Genomic DNA, 16,978 nt, shown 5'->3' on the forward strand with positions numbered 1-16,978 from the left:
TAAAAATACATTCCCTTTATTTTACAAAAATGAAAATTGACAGAGTTATCAACTGGCCTGTAAGAAATCACAGAATTCACAGGAAACAAGTTCTGGCGACCAGGTGCCGGCTTCCCCTCTCCAAACAGGCCCACGTCCAGTGCAGGATGTGATTCAGAAAGACCGCTCCTCAGAGAGCGGGGCTGGCTATGGAGGCCATTCACGTGTAAATGTGTCCAGTGAACCACGCCTGGGAAGAACATCACGCTCTCCAGGGCGGACTGCAAGAGTGGGGGTAGAAGAGGATAAGCCACTTGCCTGCATTTCTCATTTTGTTAATCTCACTGCTGGGAGGTGACCTCTTTTCCGCTCATCTTCAGAGACTTTGGGTCTCCTCCAGCTCAGCCTGAATCCACCCCAACTGCTATGGTCTCTATTCCTGGGGATTGGCCCTGGAGGCATCTCTTTCCACTGTTCCAGGCCAGAACTCTGGAGTCGGGCCTGCTGGTACAGCTGAATCCAGGCAGTGGCTGTAGTGGTTTGCTACTGAATTCCGGCTCGTGGTCCTGATCTCTTTACCTGAAGCGACAAAGGGGGAACTGCTTTAAAGTGCCTTCCTTCTTCAAGCCCATCTGTCACCCAGCTAAGTTCAAGCTCCTATCTTCTGCTCCAGGCTCTGTTCCTCAGGCCCCGCCTTTCCATAAAGAATTCAGGGCTGCCACGCACAGCAGCTAGGAAGCCCAGAGGATGGGGTGGAGGGACCAGTTTACCTGGTAGGCCCAGGGACTGTGACTTTCCTGGGAGGCTGCAGACTGCTGCGGGTGGCACCAAGGACAGGAAGATTTGGTTTCTGGGAGGGAGGAGCTTGACGGGGGTTAACAGAAGAAAGTTAGCAGCAAGTTCAGCTGACCTCAAGGAGTGCGAGCCGAAGGCAGAGCGCCTCCCCTGCCAGGTAAAAACCACGAGGTACTTAGATACCAAGGCTCAGACTCTACCCAGACCCGCACTCTCTCAATTCAGTCTCCCCAGTTCAAATGGAATTTTAAGGAAGGTGGCAAAAGTGGTCACTGTTGCCCAGCTCTGGGATGCTGAGGTCAAGCTGTGCCAAGGTCAGTATTTAGCCTCCTGATTTTTTACCCTTCTGTCCATTTTTCCTCACCTCTGTGTCCTGTCGCACTTGATCTTGGAAGCCCTCTCCGAGCTGACAGAGAGTCAGGAGGCAGGGCACCTTTGCCGGAGGGCACACTCCGGTTGGTGACTGGCATTCTGTTGGCGGGCCTGGGGATGGCCGAGGGAACGGGCAGTCGACTGGAAGTCTTGGCAGCTGCTCCCTGTGGCCTGGATGGGCGTTGAGTGTTGCCGGCTGAAGGCAGGACTGGTCTGACTGGGGTAGGTGGGCCTGGTGGAAAGGAATAGAAACATTTCAGGGTAAGGTCCACTTCCCCACCCGTCACCCACAGCTTTGCGGCCTGAGTCTCACTTGCTGTTGCCCTCGTACTGGGCCCAGTTTTTCCCCGTGGTGGAGTGGATCGGGGCGGCGGAGTGGATCGGGGCGGTGGAGTTGATCGGTGCGGAGGAGTTGATCGGTGCGGAGGAGTTGATCTGAGTGGAGCTGATCGGAGTGGAGGAGTGCATCGGGCCGGTGGAGTGGACCGGAGCGGAGGAGTGCATCGGGCCGGTGGAGTGGACCGGAGCGGAGGAGTGGATCGGGCCGGGGGAGTGGATCGGAGCGGAGGAGTGGATTGGATTGGCGCTGACTGGAGTGGAGGAGTTGATCGTACAAGAGGAGATAGTGCTGGGCTTTTGGAGGCAGGGAACAGATTGCAAGTGGGCGACTCCTGAAACACACACGCATACACCAAAAAAAAGAAAAAAATAGACAAGAATGAAGGAAGAATCTGCTCTGCTGGTTTAGGGGATCAAGGAATAGAGGTGGGGTGTTTTATAGATCCCAGTGTGGAAAAGCAGAAGTTAGCTGCTACAACATCATTATCACCACCACTATCATTAGTACCTTTTTTTTTTTTTTTTCTGTTTCGGCACAGTACTGGGGGCTGAACCCATTCTTTGCATCCATAACTCTTTTTATTTTTATTTTGGGAGGTCTTGCTACGTCACTAAATTGTCCAGACTGGGCTCAAACTTGTGATCCTCCTGTCTCAGCCTCTTAGAGGTCTGGGATTACAGGCATGTGCCACCACACCTGGCACCAATACCACTCTTACTGAGTCTATTACAGTCACTAGAGAGCCTATACACAGACACTGCAGTAAATGCTTGGCTTATGGTATCTTATTTAATTCCCACAATTCCAGAGGTTAGAATTACTATCCCCATTTGGCCAGTGAGGAAAACGCTCTGCCTGCCGTATGTCACACACCATTTCTGGGACACACATGCAACCCAACTTTCCAAACTCACCCTCTTCACAGTGGAGGGCCTCTTCCCAGATGTTGTCCTAAGAGCCCTTGCTGACCCCTTCTTATCTGTGCTCCGAAGTCGAGGCGTCAGGCTGCTTGGTGAGGGTGTGCTCCAAGCCAGAGAGCTCACAGTGGGCAGCAGATCTCGGACAGGGCTGTCCTTTAGCACAAAGGTCTCCCGCCGAGGGCTGGGCTTCCCTCGGCGAGGCCCTGGGCCCTCACCCGAGCTCTCCTGCTCCTGCAGGGCACACTGCTCCAGCTGAGCCGCCAGCCGATTGGCTTCATCAAGGATCTCCTCCAGCTTCTCCGGGCTGAGAGGGCCTAAGCTGAACCTCACCCCTTGGGGTGCAGGAGCCACGGTATTCGGGTTACTTCGATGGGAGAGGCCCCGGCGGAGTGGTTTCTCTGCAGTCACCAACACGGCTATGTCTTCCTCCTCACGACTGAGACAGAAAACAAACAAGGTACCATGCCCAAGTAAAAGAGCAGAGACCGTGCAAAGCGGGCTGAAAAAAATCCCTGCAACAGGGCCAGGGACACAACTCCAAACACTGATGTCTGCTCCAGCAGTGACATCTGGCCTCTAGGTGGTGAGACATCTGCTTCCATATGTACCACCAGGCCTTCAGTATCTCTGACATCGGAAGCGATGCCAAGACGGAGATGCAGCGAATCCACTTATGCTTAGCACTCTGAAATCTCACTCCCGCTCTTCTCTCCTTCTCACCATCAGCATCCTACAGGCCTGAGTCCACCAGCTACTCTGCAGCCCTAGTGCACCATACCTGGCTCAGTTACCAACCTAATCATATCCAGAGGCCAATAAGGAAAAGGGCTCACGCCACAGCAGTGCTGGGGGAAATTAGTGCAACAAAGGGGCTGGTACCTGTCAGATGGGGACAGCCCTCCACAGTCCAAGGTCTCATCCGTGATAAACTTGACATCTGAAGGAGAAAGAAGAATAAATGCCAACACTGGTTCCTGACAATGGCCTTCCAAGCAGAGCCTCATTCTCCCCTAGGGCTTCCTTACCTTCCTCCGAATCTTCCATGTCCCGACACCCGGAGCGGGGCAGCTTAGACCTGCGCTGGAGACAAAACACACCTTTCCTCAGGTATCCCCGCTGCCCCAGACTCCCAGCTCACCCAGCGTGCAAGCCGGCGCACGACAGCATGCAGGAGGTAGGCGAGTGCCCAGGGTCGCACCTTCCCGTAAGCATCGGTGACCTCTGGGAAAGGTGCAGCGTGCTCCCGCCCGCACCGGGGCACCCGCGTCCTCACCTCTCCTCACCCGGCACGGTTTGAACGCCCCATCTTCCTCCTCGCCACTATCCTCTGGGATTTTCCTGCCCCCAGCCACCTTTCCACTCCCCCGGGCCCACACCCACGCCGCACCTCCAGCCCACCAGCGGTTTCCACTTCCCGCCCCACCTCACCTGCTACCAAAAGGCTTTCTTCCCCAAAGCCTCGTCCTAGGAATCGCTCCCAGGGGGCGGGGCTCCTTTCGAATTTCTCAGGTCCCACCCACTCCTGCCACATGTGCACCGTGATTGGCGGATCCGGCCGGAAGTCGGAGGGTGATGGCAGGGGAGGAGGCACGGGACAAACCTTCCCAGAAAGAGTTCATCCCGCGGGGCCCAAACGGGGCGGCGGGTGGAAGCCCCGCGTGCCCGCGCGTGCCCAGGACCCCCCTCTCGTGTGGCTCCCAAGCGGGGAGCTGAGCGGAGGCGGGCCCTGGGGGCGGGGCCTCGTGGCGGCGCGCGCGGGGACGCACCAATGAGAATGGGCTTCGCGCCACGCCTCACCCCCCCCTCCTCCGCCCCCTCCTCCTTCCGGCCGGCGGAGACCGCGGTGCTCGACCCCTGAGCGCCCCGGGGAGGTCCGTTTCCGTGGGGCGAGAGGAGTAGGAAAGCGTTACATTGGCGGTGTTTTCTCCGTGGCTTTTCCAAGTTACCGAAGCACCTAAGCATTTCTATTTTAGATTTATGGAGGCTGAGAAGTGCATCATCCATATTCCCTTTTTAAGCAAGAACATTCGGAATGTCTTCCTACGACTGAGAAAGGTGCAAAGAAAACAGCGAAAGCACCCAAAGTGTAAAGAAAACTGGCCTTTCACACTGGGGGTTCTGGGTTCAAGTGCAGCCGTGACTCCCGCTCACAAGCAGGGTAGGCTGAGTACATTTGCCCTCTTTGGCCTCCCTGCTTGTGATACGAAGATCGCGGTTCTCGCAGGTACAGGATGAGGAGGACAATTATAGACACCAGATTTTACACCATGTCCCTTTAGGGGCTTTGAGGGGGTGCTTGTAACTAGCAGTTTTGGAACTAAAAGCTGTGTGTAAAATGCTTACTAGGTGCGTTCTTAAGTTCTCTAAATGTGCTTGGGAAACGTTCTCAAAATTTAAAGTGGAGAAAGCCCTAAGAGCGTGACAGGAGTGTTCTTATAAACCAAGTTTATGACCATTATTTTGGCTTTGTTTGTTTCCTTTCTAGGTTTTGGCTGTAAAGTTGAGGGTGAAGTGTGCCAGAGGCAAATAAATGCTTCAGGAGCGAAGGAGTTGGAATTTAGCCAGGTGATAAGGGTAAGAGTGGAGAGGTCCCGGACTCAGCGGCTGGACCAGATGGAATGTTGGTTCCTGGGTCTACAGAGGGTTAGAAAACCACAGTCAGTAGCTTCCCTCTCTCAGGCACATCGGGGTACCAGTGAGAGTGGGAGATGCTGTGAATTATCTGAATTCTTTCTTGCCCTGGGACCAGCCTGAGTGGGGCACTCCTAGGCTCTTTACCCAGCCTTGGAGATGGGCGTTAGCAGTTGGAAGTTAGTTTGAAAACTGTTGCAGTTCCGGGGGAAATGTTTTTTTTCTCCATCAGAATGACATCAAAGCCAGAAAGTACAGACTTTAGGCACTAGAATTTGTCATCTAGCATAAGGCCATTGTTCTGGGAAATACTGATATTTGCTCAAGTCCTTCAACCTCAAAATGATGTGTATGATATTTGGATAAATAATGAATCAATGAAGAAATTACACTCCCTGTCAGGCACATAGTAGGCCTTAACTCAGAAGATATTCCATAAGTGTCAAATGCATAAATGAAAAAATTAAGGGTTTCAGTGAAATATGCCTTAAATGCTGATGGACTACCTGGGACTGGAGGTCTTGGTCAGTGTTGTGGGCATGTTCCAGTGCTTGGGACCTAGGTGCTTCAGCAGAGGTAGGCCTCCTTGTGGTTGTGTGCTTGGTCGCAGGCGCTGGGCTCTAATTCCTCCCCCTACATTCTCACACAGGATTTCCATAAGTATGTTAGGGCCTAAGAATGATTTGCACTGTTTTCTCAAATTCCCAAAAAAGGGAAAAAAGCAGTAATGTTATCAGATTATGGGGTTCTGGGGACTCCTAGTGATTCTTTCTAGGTTCTTCTTTTCCTGAATAGAGAATTGAACAAAACAAGCCCCAAAGCTAGCAAAGTATTACAGTAGGAAAAAAAACATGCTTTGCAGAGCAAGTGTGGGCCAGTTCAATGTAGGAAAAGGAGTACACTCTGCAGAGTGTGGAGAGGTGAGAGAGGATCACTGTGAGAGAGAGAACACAGTGGCCAAGAGCTCAGCGGCAGCTGTCTTTTTGTATCTACCACTCCTCACACTGACATCAACTCTAAGCTGTCCTGTCAAAAACCTGCTTCAGTTCTTGCTAGAGGAATTGAAGATTGCAGTCTTTGATTGGTCCCAGGTGCAGGGCTTTGGGAACTGCTTTTTTGTGCATTTCCTGGATCTCCATTATTGACAGGTCATATTCACCTCAGCAGGTTTGCCATGCCCTAATCTCTGTCTCGTTAACATCCCAGATGTATAGGAAGAAGTAAATCTATGACACAATGGAAACTCCATTGAGAAAGACACTTTGCCTCAACTCCTCATGGGAAAGACACTTTGCCTCAACTGAGGCTGGACATTTGGTCCGAACAGAAGAACCTTTCCACACTCTCCTTAACCAAATTGAATCCCTTTCTGTAGGGACAGTGGAAGTTGGAAATTAGTCACACATGTGGGGGCGAGGCAAGGCAGGTCTGAGAAGAAAGAACGCCTGAGGCAATCGGCATGGACAAGGCTCCTTCAGTCCAGAGAACACCAAGCCCCGGACAATCCAAGCAATAGATTGCTAGGCAAAGTGGTGTCACATGATGCCAACTTGTCAAATGTATAAATAAATGCCCTATGGTGGTTGAGCAGTTTCTTTCCTCCCATCAGGAGAGAGGGCACCACCTGACCTCAGCTTTTGTCTTTTATCTTTATTTTTCCATCCTCTTGATATCCTCCTGAGGAACTTCAAGAGCTATGCTGGACATGGCACCTTTCCTCCTCAAAACTGTGCTTAATATTTATTGCCTCCTGGAAAAATTTTTCTTTTTTAAACTGATGATTCCAACCTAGAACCACTAGGTGAAAGAGAAATAGGAAATAGGAAAGCCTTTGAGTTAAATCCCAGCTCTGCTGCTTACCAGATACATGACTTGGGTGATTTATAAATTTCAACTTTTTTTTTTTCAACTTTTTCGTTTGTAAAGTGCAGATTAAAAGAGATAAAAGTATGTAATTCAGTATGTGATGCAAAGAAGGCTGTTTCAGTTTTTTGCATGTTTGGTTTGTTTTTGCAGTGTGGAGGGTCATACCAGAGCCTTGAGCTTGGTAGACAAATGCTCTACCACTAAGCTCTGCTTTAGGCCCAGTTGTCTATTATTATGAAACAACCCACTTCAAAAAGTAGTGGCCTGAAACAACACCGGCCATTTATTTGTTTCTGATTTTATACTTGGGCAGGCCTCTGTAGGGATGAGTTGTCTCAACCCTACAAGGTTGATTGAGCCCGACTAGGGCTGAAGGATCTCATGTAGCCACGTGTCTAGTGCCATGGTGCTGGTTGTTGGTTGCTTTGGTGTTTTCCATCTTTTGATGTCCCACATGTGGCCAGTGATAATTCAGTAATGTAGCCTGAGTTTCTTTGTATGCGAGCTGACTTCCAAGGACAAAAGAAAAACCTATTACACCTTAAATAGTAAAACCACTACAGCCCTGCACCAGGCCTAGAATTGCTACAGCATTCCCTCAGCTAAGTGCTACTTTTGTCAGAGAAGTCACATGACTATGGGGAAGGGGAGACACACTACCCCTCTTGATGGGAGGATCACCTGGCCAGACAAGGGCAGGATGAGCTGTTGCCGTCCTTTGCAGAGCCCATCGCAGAATGCCTTCAGTCTCTTTTTTGGGGGAGGAAGGGTTGAACCGAGGGGTTTCATACTGAATTACATCCCCAGCCCTTTTTTATTTTTTATTTTGAGATAGAGTCACTCTAAGTGGCTAATTTTCCCAGACTAGATTTGAACTTGTGACCCTCCTTTTTCAGCCTCCCAACATGGTGGGGTTATAGCCATGTACCACCATGTCTGGCAGCCTTCCATGTCTTATTTGTTCGAAGAATGAAAACAAATATAAACAAGGGAAGCTCACATTCCAACCTGCAGGGCTTAGGGCTGTGTCTTTAATAGCTATGTATGTATGTATGTATGTATGTATGTGTAAGCATGTAGGCGTGTGTTTTGCTGTTTGCTGCTTTGTGGTGGATGTGTACTCTCTTACCCTAGCTTACAGTGGAAAGCTCATAGAGGAAGAGAGCAAGTCATTTTCTCTGCTTTCCAGCATCTCCTACTGTATAGAGTTGAATTCAGCTCTGTCATAGACCCTCTAGAAGGACAGTGTCAGAGACCTCTATGGAAGAGAATGTGGACATGGGAAGAGAAATACCTTAGGGTATTGGAACTTCATACAGTTTGGCTAAAGGACTCCAACTTTCTAAATGTTTTTCCCATATGGAAAGTCTCAAACAATACACTTATTCACTGAGGATCCACACATTTATTTAGATTACTCCAAACCAGACATTGTACTAAAGTGCCTCAAGAATACCGTCTTGTCCCAGTCAGGCTTCCTGGAGACCCTGAAAAGAGAGGGTGTGTTTTAGCCATCGTAGCAAACAGCCAGTGCATGTCTAGGATGCCCAGCTGTCCCTCCTCACGGTCTCTCCCTCGGCCCTGTGCTATGGATTCATTACTTACTCTCGTTTGCATCCTGCTGGGTGCTGGGTGGTGGTGGGGAACAGCTAACACTAACACCGTGCAACACAGCATTAACCCAGAGCAAGCAGAGAGAAGACAGAACTGTCTTTGCAAGCCAGCTGGCACAGAGAGCTCTCCTGAGGGGAATTTGTGCTTTTAATGCATCTCTTAGGGGTTTTATTTGCTATGCATCAAAGATGGGCTTAAATAAATGGCTTAGGGGATTGAATCGATTCTCAATTTTCCTCAGTCAGAAGCTCAAGTCAGAGGAGACAGTGAGAGCTGGCTCTCTTTCAGTCTCACAAGCTTCCCTTTTCCCACCTTATTCATCAATTCAACACATTTTTTTTTTTTACTGTGAATCATTTAGAACTTGAAGGAGCTACCAGATTCTAAATGAGGATCTGGCAGCCCTTTGGCAATAATGAGAACTTCCTAATCAAATTGTTGTTAACCTATAATAAAAGTGGTGAGCCAGCCATGATGGTGCACACCTATACTCGCAGCACTTGGGAGGCTGAGGCAGGATTGCTGCTAGTTTGAGGCTAGCCTGAGCTGCAAAGCGATTTCAAGGGCAGCCTGGACTACACAGTGAGACCCTGTCTCCAAAAAAAAAAATATTCTCCTCTTAGGAAGAAATGCATGACATTTAAAGTACTGTAAAATATAAACTTTATTTTTTTTTTAACCCTTCTTGTAAAACTGAGGTAGAAACACTTAATCCTGTCCATGTTCACTCTGCTACTCTGTGGTGAATGCTCTTGTCTATTCCTTCTCTCTTAGCCATTCCCCTGACATCTTTTCTCACAGTGCCTGCCCAGACCCTCCCACAGAGCCCTCGCAATTAGGAAGAAGTTCTTACCTTTCTTCAGAGAGCCATCAGAGTTGATTCCAACTTGGGGAGTACAGACATACAAAGGATGTGACAGAATCAGACCTCATCTATGACAAATTCCCTCTACAGGGGCAATAGTATTAGCTTTAGGGGCTGGGGATTTAGCTCAGTGGCACAGTGCCTGCCTCGCAAGCGCGAGGTCATGAGTTTGATTCCCGGTATCGGGAAAAAATAATAAAAAAAATTTTAAAAAATAGAAAAAAAATTAAAAAAAGAAGTGGTCACAAGGGGTATATAGTTGAGAGGCTCAGGAATATACATTTATCCCAGACTGAATAACACAAGCCATAAAATGAAATAATCCACTGAGACACCCTGTCCATTTTTCCTTACCTTTCCCAGGTACTGTGTCCTTGTAGTTTGTCTCAATAAGGAGCTGCAAGAATGCAGAGATTTCTCAATGATAACATCTCAGAAATCTCTGGGAAACCCTCTTTCAGTGCATTAGGAAGGGGTATTCTAGTTTAAGTTTTGGAGAGCCCCAAAGGTTAGGAAGACTACACATAAAGAAGAATAGAACATATAAAAGTCCATTCAGCTGGGCATGGTGGTACATGCCTGTTATCCCAGCACTCAGGAGGCTGAGGCAGGAGGATTGTTGCAAGTTTGAGACCAGCCTGGGCCTCAAAGTGAGCTCCAGGACAGCCTGAACTGCAAAAGGAGACCCTGTCTCAAGAAGACAAAAAAATAAAAAATTAAAAGCCCATTCATTCCCCATCCATGCAAACAGTGTCCACTGTGTGTCAGGAACTAGGCTGAACACTGCCTCTGCTCTCATTGTGCTTTTAGCTTAATAGTAAAACTGATCTATAAATAGATAATTATAAAACAATGAGCTAAATGCAGCAATGAAGATCTAAACAAGGTGCTAGGAATAGAATTATTATTATTATTAATTAATTAATTTATTTATTTGAGACAAGGTCTCACTATGTAGTCTAAGTTTGCCTTGAGCTCACGGAGTTGCCCAGGTTGGCCTCGAACTCACATCCTCCCTCAGGCTCCTAGGTGCTGGGATTACAGGCATGGGCCACCACACCCGGCTGAACAAACACTTTAAAGAGGTAGGGAGGGTGTGCCCTATCACCTTCAAACCAGAAGGAAATGTAAAGGAAAGCTGGGAAAATACCTGTAGCTCTCTGGACTGAGTGAGAAGATTGTGTGGGTTAAAGAAAAAGGATCGGCATGAGGAACAGGAGAACTAGGCTCTCTTCTTCTACTGGGCCAGCTCTTCAGGTAACTGACACTGGAAAGCTTGGGGAAACCAGTTACCTCTGTGTGCCTCAGGGTTCTCCTTTGCACATGGAAATAACCATTCTTCCTACATTTTACAGAATTGTAATGGAGAGAAACAAAACAATAGATAGTAAAAAGGGATCCACAGTATATTCTAACAGTGATGAGGGGGCCGGGAGAAGGAAGTCCTGCTCCACGTTGGCCTGTGTCTCTAACTGCTGACTTTTCCATCAGTGGAGAAATGACCAAACCCTCAGGCACTCTCCTGCCCTTACCTTTCACATCCACCCGACAGTCTACAGATGCCTCCCCCAGGGCGTTAATTGCTTTGCAAGTATAGATGCCTCCATCAAAGGGACCAGGCTTTCTAATTTCTAGGGAGCAGATTCCCAGGTGACTGAGGGCTCTGTATTTAGGGTTGCCTTGGATATCAATCTTGTTCTTCAGCCAGATGATCTTGGGCTGGAAGATAAAGATGAAGGGGTAGCAAGGAGAGGTAAGGACCAATTGCTTTTTCTTTGCTTGGCATTTGGGATTCTTTGCCTGTAAGACTTGTGGAGACTCTCTGCCCCTGATGTGAGAAGGGATTCCGCTTCCAGTACCTTCCACAGTCCCCAACCTCCTTTTGGTTGAAAAGAACACCAGAAACCCTCCCCTCTCCATCAAGTTATTACAGACTGGAAGAAAGCTGGTAACTTCTTTCTCACTACTTGAGTAGCCCTTCATGGATCAGAAAAGATGGATGCCTTGGGTCTTATATATATATTATGTGCACATGTATATTGTGACCCATCCATACTCCTTCTGTATCCACTGTTGGCCTGTGAGTAGTTTCTTTCTCCTCTGGTTAAAAAGTAGTTTGTAGAGTGGGCTTATTGAAATTTGCCTTCTAGGATGGTACCTCCATGGAGTGTGGTCCAGCACTCAGAATCCAAAAGATACTGGGTAAAGCTTGCTTGTGATGTGGATTATGGTGACCAGACTATAAATCAAAAGCCTCACTCAGAGTGGTAGCGAGCGGCTCAGCTAGTCAGCTTGCATGGGCATGGCCCTGCCCAGAAAAGCTATGGGTAGGTAAGTAAGGACAAACCAGTAGGACTTCATCTCTCCTACCAGATAAACAGTACAGTGGCAGCAGGTCAGGAAGTGATATCTCTGTGTACGAGGAACTAAAAGGAAACACATTTATACTGTCACAGCTTGAACTAAAAATGCCTTGCTGTTCCTAAATAACCTGCTATATAAAGGCAGATGGTGGCCATGATAGTAGGTGTTAAATTAGAATGCTCTGCAACTTAGCTAAAGTTAGGGTGGGACAGGAACAGGAAACAGCCCTCCTCCCCCAATTCCCCACTCACCTTGGGAGAGGCACGGACACAGCAGAAGAGCTGAGTGTCATAGCCCGTGATTGTAGTGCAATCTACCAGAGGCTGGGTAAACTTTGGCGCTTCAGAGAAGTCCCGTTGAGCAAATCCCTTGGTCTTGTAAATAGTAGCTGCAGGCATAAGAGGGGCCATGATATACATTCGATATCCCCATACTTACTCAATTCTTTTTCTCCTAATCTTCTCAGCATGTGTCCTGTATGCCTTCCTTACCTGCTTTTTGGATGTGAGCAAGATCAACAGTGACAGGGGCCGTTTCACTGAGTCCACACTGGTTTTCAGCGAAGACGCGAAAGGCGTAGGAGTTGCCCACGATGAGGTCAGAGACAATGCAGCTGGTGCGGTGATAATGTTCCAGCACAGTGAACCACAGCTGCAGGGTCCCCAGAAGATGCCGTACGTGAGCCGCTGGTTTTATGAACTCATCCCATGCCGAGCTGCCAGATGCTCAGTCCAGAATGTCCCATTGCTCCCTCCCTCCTTCCCAGTGAGGCCTCACCCCAGATTTTGTGTCAGCCTTCTGCACCGTGTATCCCAGGAGTGCTGTATTGCCCGTATCTTGGGGAGCTGTCCATTCCAGAGTAGCGTTGGAGCCCCAAACATCCACCAGCTTAATACTCCGAGGAGGGCCTGGCCTCTCTGAAACAGCAGAGCCACGGCAGCGATATAGCACAACCAGTAAGTATTGAAATCACTTCTAGAGTGGCCCTGACCCCATCTCTTCCCAGACCCCTAGTCTTGCCCAGACTCAGCACAGGGGGACAACACCCCAGCTTCCCTAGCTCCCTGTGATGGTGCCTCTTCAGCTGGAGAAGGAGCTCCTGGGGCCCACCTCACCCACTACGCCCGCCAACGTACCGATCACCAGGATGTCAACAGTGGCAGTGGCCTCTAGTCCACCCAGCTGCACACAGAGTTGGTAGCGGCCTGAGTCAGTGCGTTGGGCTTCTCGGATGAAGAGGATGGAGTCCTGTTCCCCATTCCGCACGCTCACGTGACTGGTGTCCAAGGCACGTCCGTCACGTGTCCAGGTGGCTTGAGGCTTGGGCTTACCCTGAGCAGTGGTGATAAGGCTTGAGCAGCCCGACAGGTCTCTGGGCCTTCCCTGTCAGATCTGCCCCACGTCCACAGGGTAACCTGACCTGCAGCTGTAAATTTCTCGAGCTAGAAGTCGGTGGACTCTTCCAGGGGACTTCCTCCTTTCAGCAACAGCCTCATGATCATGAGGAAAGAGGATGGCTCTGAGTGTCCCACCTTCTGAGAGTTTAGATCAGGGACACCCAGGGGAGCTGGAACCAACGGACCAGCTGCCCAAACTCCCAAGGGCCCTCCAGACTGAGATGCTTCTAGAACTCACAGACTGAAGGGCAGGGATTACCTCCTCTTACAGGGCATGCCTGACCCCTAACCAAAGCCAACTTCAGAAGTGCAGAATGCATGGCTCACTTAGCTTCAGAATTCTAGTGATTGTGGCTCCTTCCATTTGAGGCCAGGAAGACTGCCCCTCTGCTGGTAGGACTCTTGGTACCTGTTTCCAAACAAAACCCGAGCCTGGTCCCAGCAAGGGCTAGATTCATCACCTGGAATGGGATTAGTAGATTTACTGTGTCTCCAACCTTCCGGATGTAGGTCTGCCTCAGGGCCCGAGGTAGCCGGATCTTGGGGTGCTCTGAGTAGTGGAAAAAGAGAGAACAGGAGAGAAATATTCAGAGGAAGCGGATCCTGCACCCAGTTGCACTCTGTGGGTGGTAGCTCAGGCACCCTGCAGGAAATGAAGCCTCTGTCTTAGGTATGCAAAGATTGCTCCCATTGGCTTTATTTATTTTTTTTTTTTTGGTAGTGCCAGTGATTGAACCCGGAGCTTCAAATTGACAGGCAAGGGCTCTACGACCGAGCTATACTCCCAGCCCAGTACTGTTTTCTTGCTGGTATTTAGGGATAAGTGAATGGCTGAAGGAAAGAGTTAAACTCTGCAGAAAGAGAATGGAAATGTGAGCCTGATGTTTACTTCTTTTCATTTATAAGTCTCATTTGCTGACTTCCCATCAGCTGGGATTTTGTTTCTGTAAGTACACAGACCAGTCTGGTCTGTGTGTCTTGTCCTTCCAACCCTTTTCTATGGGTTCTTAAAAAAATTGTTTGCAGCAAGGCTGCTTTCAGTGAGTATTCATTCTGACCTCCCAGTCTGGTGTGGACTAAGGAGAATGCTTTCCACGCTGCAGGCAGAGTCCACACTGAGACTCCAGCAGCCTCCTACTGAGACAGCACTGACGTCATCACAGAGGGAGCCACCCTTCCTCTAGTGACCACCCTGCTCCCTGGTGCCTGTGTGGTATTCTTCCAGTTGGTGGAGGATCGCTTTGTACAAACAAAATCTGGGAAAGATTAGATCCACCGTTCACTTCCCCTTGATCTCCCAGGCTTGTGCCAGCAAGAAATGAAGATTAGATGGCACGTATTTGCTTCCTGGATGGAGACGGGAAATGCTTCACGGAAGGTTTAGAGAATGACTAGGTGTCATGTCTCTCCTCTCACTGATGCCTCAGGCCGCCTTGGCTGGAATAGACATCCCACCTGGGTTTCCTGGGAGACCTGGGAGACTGACACCACTTTCCAGGGCTCCTAGAACTGCTGTTTCCCCCTTTCTTAAGCAAAGACAGTCCCCTGCTGCTGTGTCTTAAGTAGAATGTAACAGGCTGTTGTTCCCACCAACAGCTCAGGCCTCCCTGCCAACATTCATTCCTTGCTGTTGGAAAAACTCCACCCCTAGTACATTCCTGTGGCAAAGAACATGACTACTTGATAGCAGAGTCCAAATTTTTTGATAACACATATTTCCCTGTGGATACATTCCTGAGCATTTACCAGGACACAAATATGTTTACTTATAGATTGAACTGTGTAAATATGTAAATTATTGCTGAGTGTGGTGGTGCATGCCTGTAATCCGAGCTACTGGGGAAGCTGAGACCAAAACATCGTAAGTTGAAGGCCAGCCTAGACAATTATCTTAAAAACAATAAAACAAACAAAATCTGAAACAATAAAGATGCACATTATATAAAGCAATGATTTAAGTGATGACATTTAAAATAAACAGAGGTTCTACTATATTCTTTATGCATCTCCATGGCATTACTCTATCATGATCACTTGTCATTTGTAAATGAATAACATCAAAATATACATCTTTCTCAAATGCACATGGATTTCCCCAAAATAGAGCAAAGACTAGCTCATAGGACATGCTTAAGTAAATGCAAAGGAACAGAAATTATTCCACGCATATTACCAGACCATAGTACAATGAAATTGGAAATCAATAGCAAAAGAAACCATAAAAAATTCATAAGCACATGGAAATTAAATATACCCTCCTGAACAACCAATAGATCACAGATAAATTAAAGGAGATAAGGTCACAGATGAAATTAAAGGAGAAATTAGACAGTTTCTACAATTAAATTATAATGCCAATACAACAAATCAGAACTTATAGGACATGATGAAAGCAGCCCTACGAGGGAAATTTACAGTGGTGACTTCCGATATCTGAAAAACAGAGCAAGCTCAAGTAAACAAGGTAATGTTGAACCCCAAGCTTCTAGAAAAAGAGGAGCAAGTCAAGCCCAAAGCTGAGGGAGGAAATTATAAAGATTAGCGCAAAAGTTAATGCAATTAAGACTAAGAAAACAATACAAAGAATCAATGAATTGAAGAGTTGGTTCTTTGAAAGTTTAAATAAAATGTTCAAACCTTTAGCCAACTTCATAAAAAAGAAGGAAAAAAAGGACTCAAATCCATGCAATTAAGAATGAAAATGGTGAAATTATAACAGATATTGCAGAGATCCAGAAGATCATCAATACTGTGCCTACTTAGAGAACTTGTATTCTAATAAAATGGAAAACACAGAAGAAGTGGACAGATCCCTAGATACATATGAATTAACAAAGCTGAACCAAGAAGATATAACAATTCTAAATAACCCAATATCAGTAAATGAAATTGAAGATGTAATTAAAAACCTACCAACAAAGAAAAGCCCAGGTCCTGATGGATTCACTGCTAAATTCTACAATAACTTTAGAGAAGACCTAATGCTACTACTTCTCAAACTCTTTAATAAAATTGAAAGGGAAGCAATACTCCCAGATTCATTCCTGGAAGCAAGCAGTAGCCTAATACCAAAACCAGAGAAAGATCTGAACAAAAAGGAAAACTATAGGCCAATCTCCCTAAGGAACATAGATACAAAAATCCTCAGTATGATACTGGCAAACAGAATTCAGCCAATCATCAAAAACATTACACACCATGATCAATAGGATGCATCCCAGGGATGCAGGGATGGTTCAACATATGCAAAGCAATAAATGTAATACACCATATTAACAAAGCCAAGGACAAAACCATATGATAATCTCTTTCCCCTGCCCCCCTGGTACCGGGAATTGAACTCACGACGTTGTGCTTGCCAGGCAGGCCCTGTGCTGCTGAGCTAAATCCCCAGCCCCCGATCATCTCAGTTGACACAGAAAAAGTGCTTAACAAAGCCCAACACCCATTCATGCTAAAAAACTTTACAGAAAATTGGAATAGATGGTCTTTATCTCAATCTGATAAAAGCCATCTATGACAAACCAACAGCCAACATCATACTCAATGGACAAAAACTGAAAGCTTTCACTCTAAAATCAGGAACAAGACTGGGATGTCCATTATCACCATTCCTGTTCAATATAGTTCTGGAAACATTAGCCAGCGCAATTAGACAAGAGAAAGAAATAAAAGGAATAAGAATAGGAAAGGATAGCCGGGCATGGTGGTGCACACCTGTAATCCCAGCACTCGGGAGGCTGAGGCAGGAGGATTGTTGTGAGTTTGAGACCAGCCTGGGCTAAACAGTAAGCTCAAGACCAGTCTGAACTGCATAGTGAAACCCTGTCTCAAA

General features: G+C 47.6%; 2 protein-coding genes and 2 long non-coding RNA genes across 15 annotated transcripts in view; 2 read left to right on the forward strand and 2 right to left on the reverse strand.

Annotated features, from left to right (window-relative positions):
• On the reverse strand, positions 1-4,843 carry Psrc1 (proline/serine-rich coiled-coil 1). Of its 8 annotated transcripts, XM_013516447.1 has the most exons (9): positions 3,605-3,626; positions 3,432-3,481; positions 3,286-3,343; positions 2,401-2,842; positions 1,684-1,817; positions 1,460-1,647; positions 1,139-1,378; positions 750-843; positions 1-558 (listed from the first exon to the last, which is right to left on the reverse strand). In XM_013516447.1, exons 1-9 carry the CDS (start codon positions 3,616-3,618, stop codon positions 555-557), a joined length of 1,224 nt encoding a protein of 407 aa, XP_013371901.1. In that variant the 5' UTR covers positions 3,619-3,626; the 3' UTR covers positions 1-554. The 8 variants fall into 8 exon arrangements, with proteins under 8 accessions (XP_013371901.1, XP_013371903.1, XP_013371902.1 ...); XM_013516449.1 differs by lacking the exon at positions 3,605-3,626 and adding an exon at positions 3,835-4,843 and having other exon boundaries at positions 1,460-1,817; XM_013516448.1 differs by lacking the exon at positions 3,605-3,626 and adding an exon at positions 3,835-4,842 and having other exon boundaries at positions 1,460-1,817; positions 3,432-3,486.
• On the forward strand, positions 2,788-3,384 carry LOC106149004. Its single transcript, XR_001234867.1, has 2 exons — positions 2,788-2,863; positions 3,133-3,384. It is a non-coding gene; the product is annotated as an uncharacterized LOC106149004 (long non-coding RNA).
• On the forward strand, positions 4,239-12,299 carry LOC106149003. The gene is made up of 3 exons (XR_001234866.1): positions 4,239-4,277; positions 4,892-4,980; positions 12,213-12,299. It is a non-coding gene; the product is annotated as an uncharacterized LOC106149003 (long non-coding RNA).
• Mybphl (myosin binding protein H-like) overlaps positions 8,289-16,978 on the reverse strand; it is a 19,854-nt gene continuing 11,164 nt past the window's right edge. The window contains exons 2-10 of one of the 5 annotated variants that reach the window (XR_261682.2): positions 13,605-13,693; positions 12,883-13,078; positions 12,524-12,663; positions 12,238-12,397; positions 11,998-12,134; positions 10,915-11,101; positions 9,737-9,779; positions 9,371-9,403; positions 8,367-8,390 (exon numbers count right to left, since the gene is read on the reverse strand). Coding sequence is in view for 3 of the 5 variants with exons in the window: in XM_005388857.2 (XP_005388914.1) it covers positions 9,769-9,779; positions 10,915-11,101; positions 11,998-12,134; positions 12,238-12,397; positions 12,524-12,663; positions 12,883-13,078; positions 13,605-13,693 (920 nt within the window). In the remaining 2 variants the exon portion in view is untranslated. Of the gene's footprint in view, positions 8,391-9,370; positions 9,780-10,914; positions 11,102-11,997; positions 12,135-12,237; positions 12,398-12,523; positions 12,664-12,882; positions 13,079-13,604; positions 13,694-16,978 lie in introns of all 5 variants that reach the window. The other 4 variants (XM_005388860.2, XM_005388857.2, XR_001234861.1 and 1 more) reach the window with 4 other exon arrangements.

Source organism: Chinchilla lanigera, unplaced genomic scaffold (assembly GCF_000276665.1).
Source record: "Chinchilla lanigera isolate Chin_1 unplaced genomic scaffold, ChiLan1.0 scaffold00034, whole genome shotgun sequence".
In the NCBI taxonomy this organism is placed as follows: domain Eukaryota; kingdom Metazoa; phylum Chordata; class Mammalia; order Rodentia; family Chinchillidae; genus Chinchilla; species Chinchilla lanigera.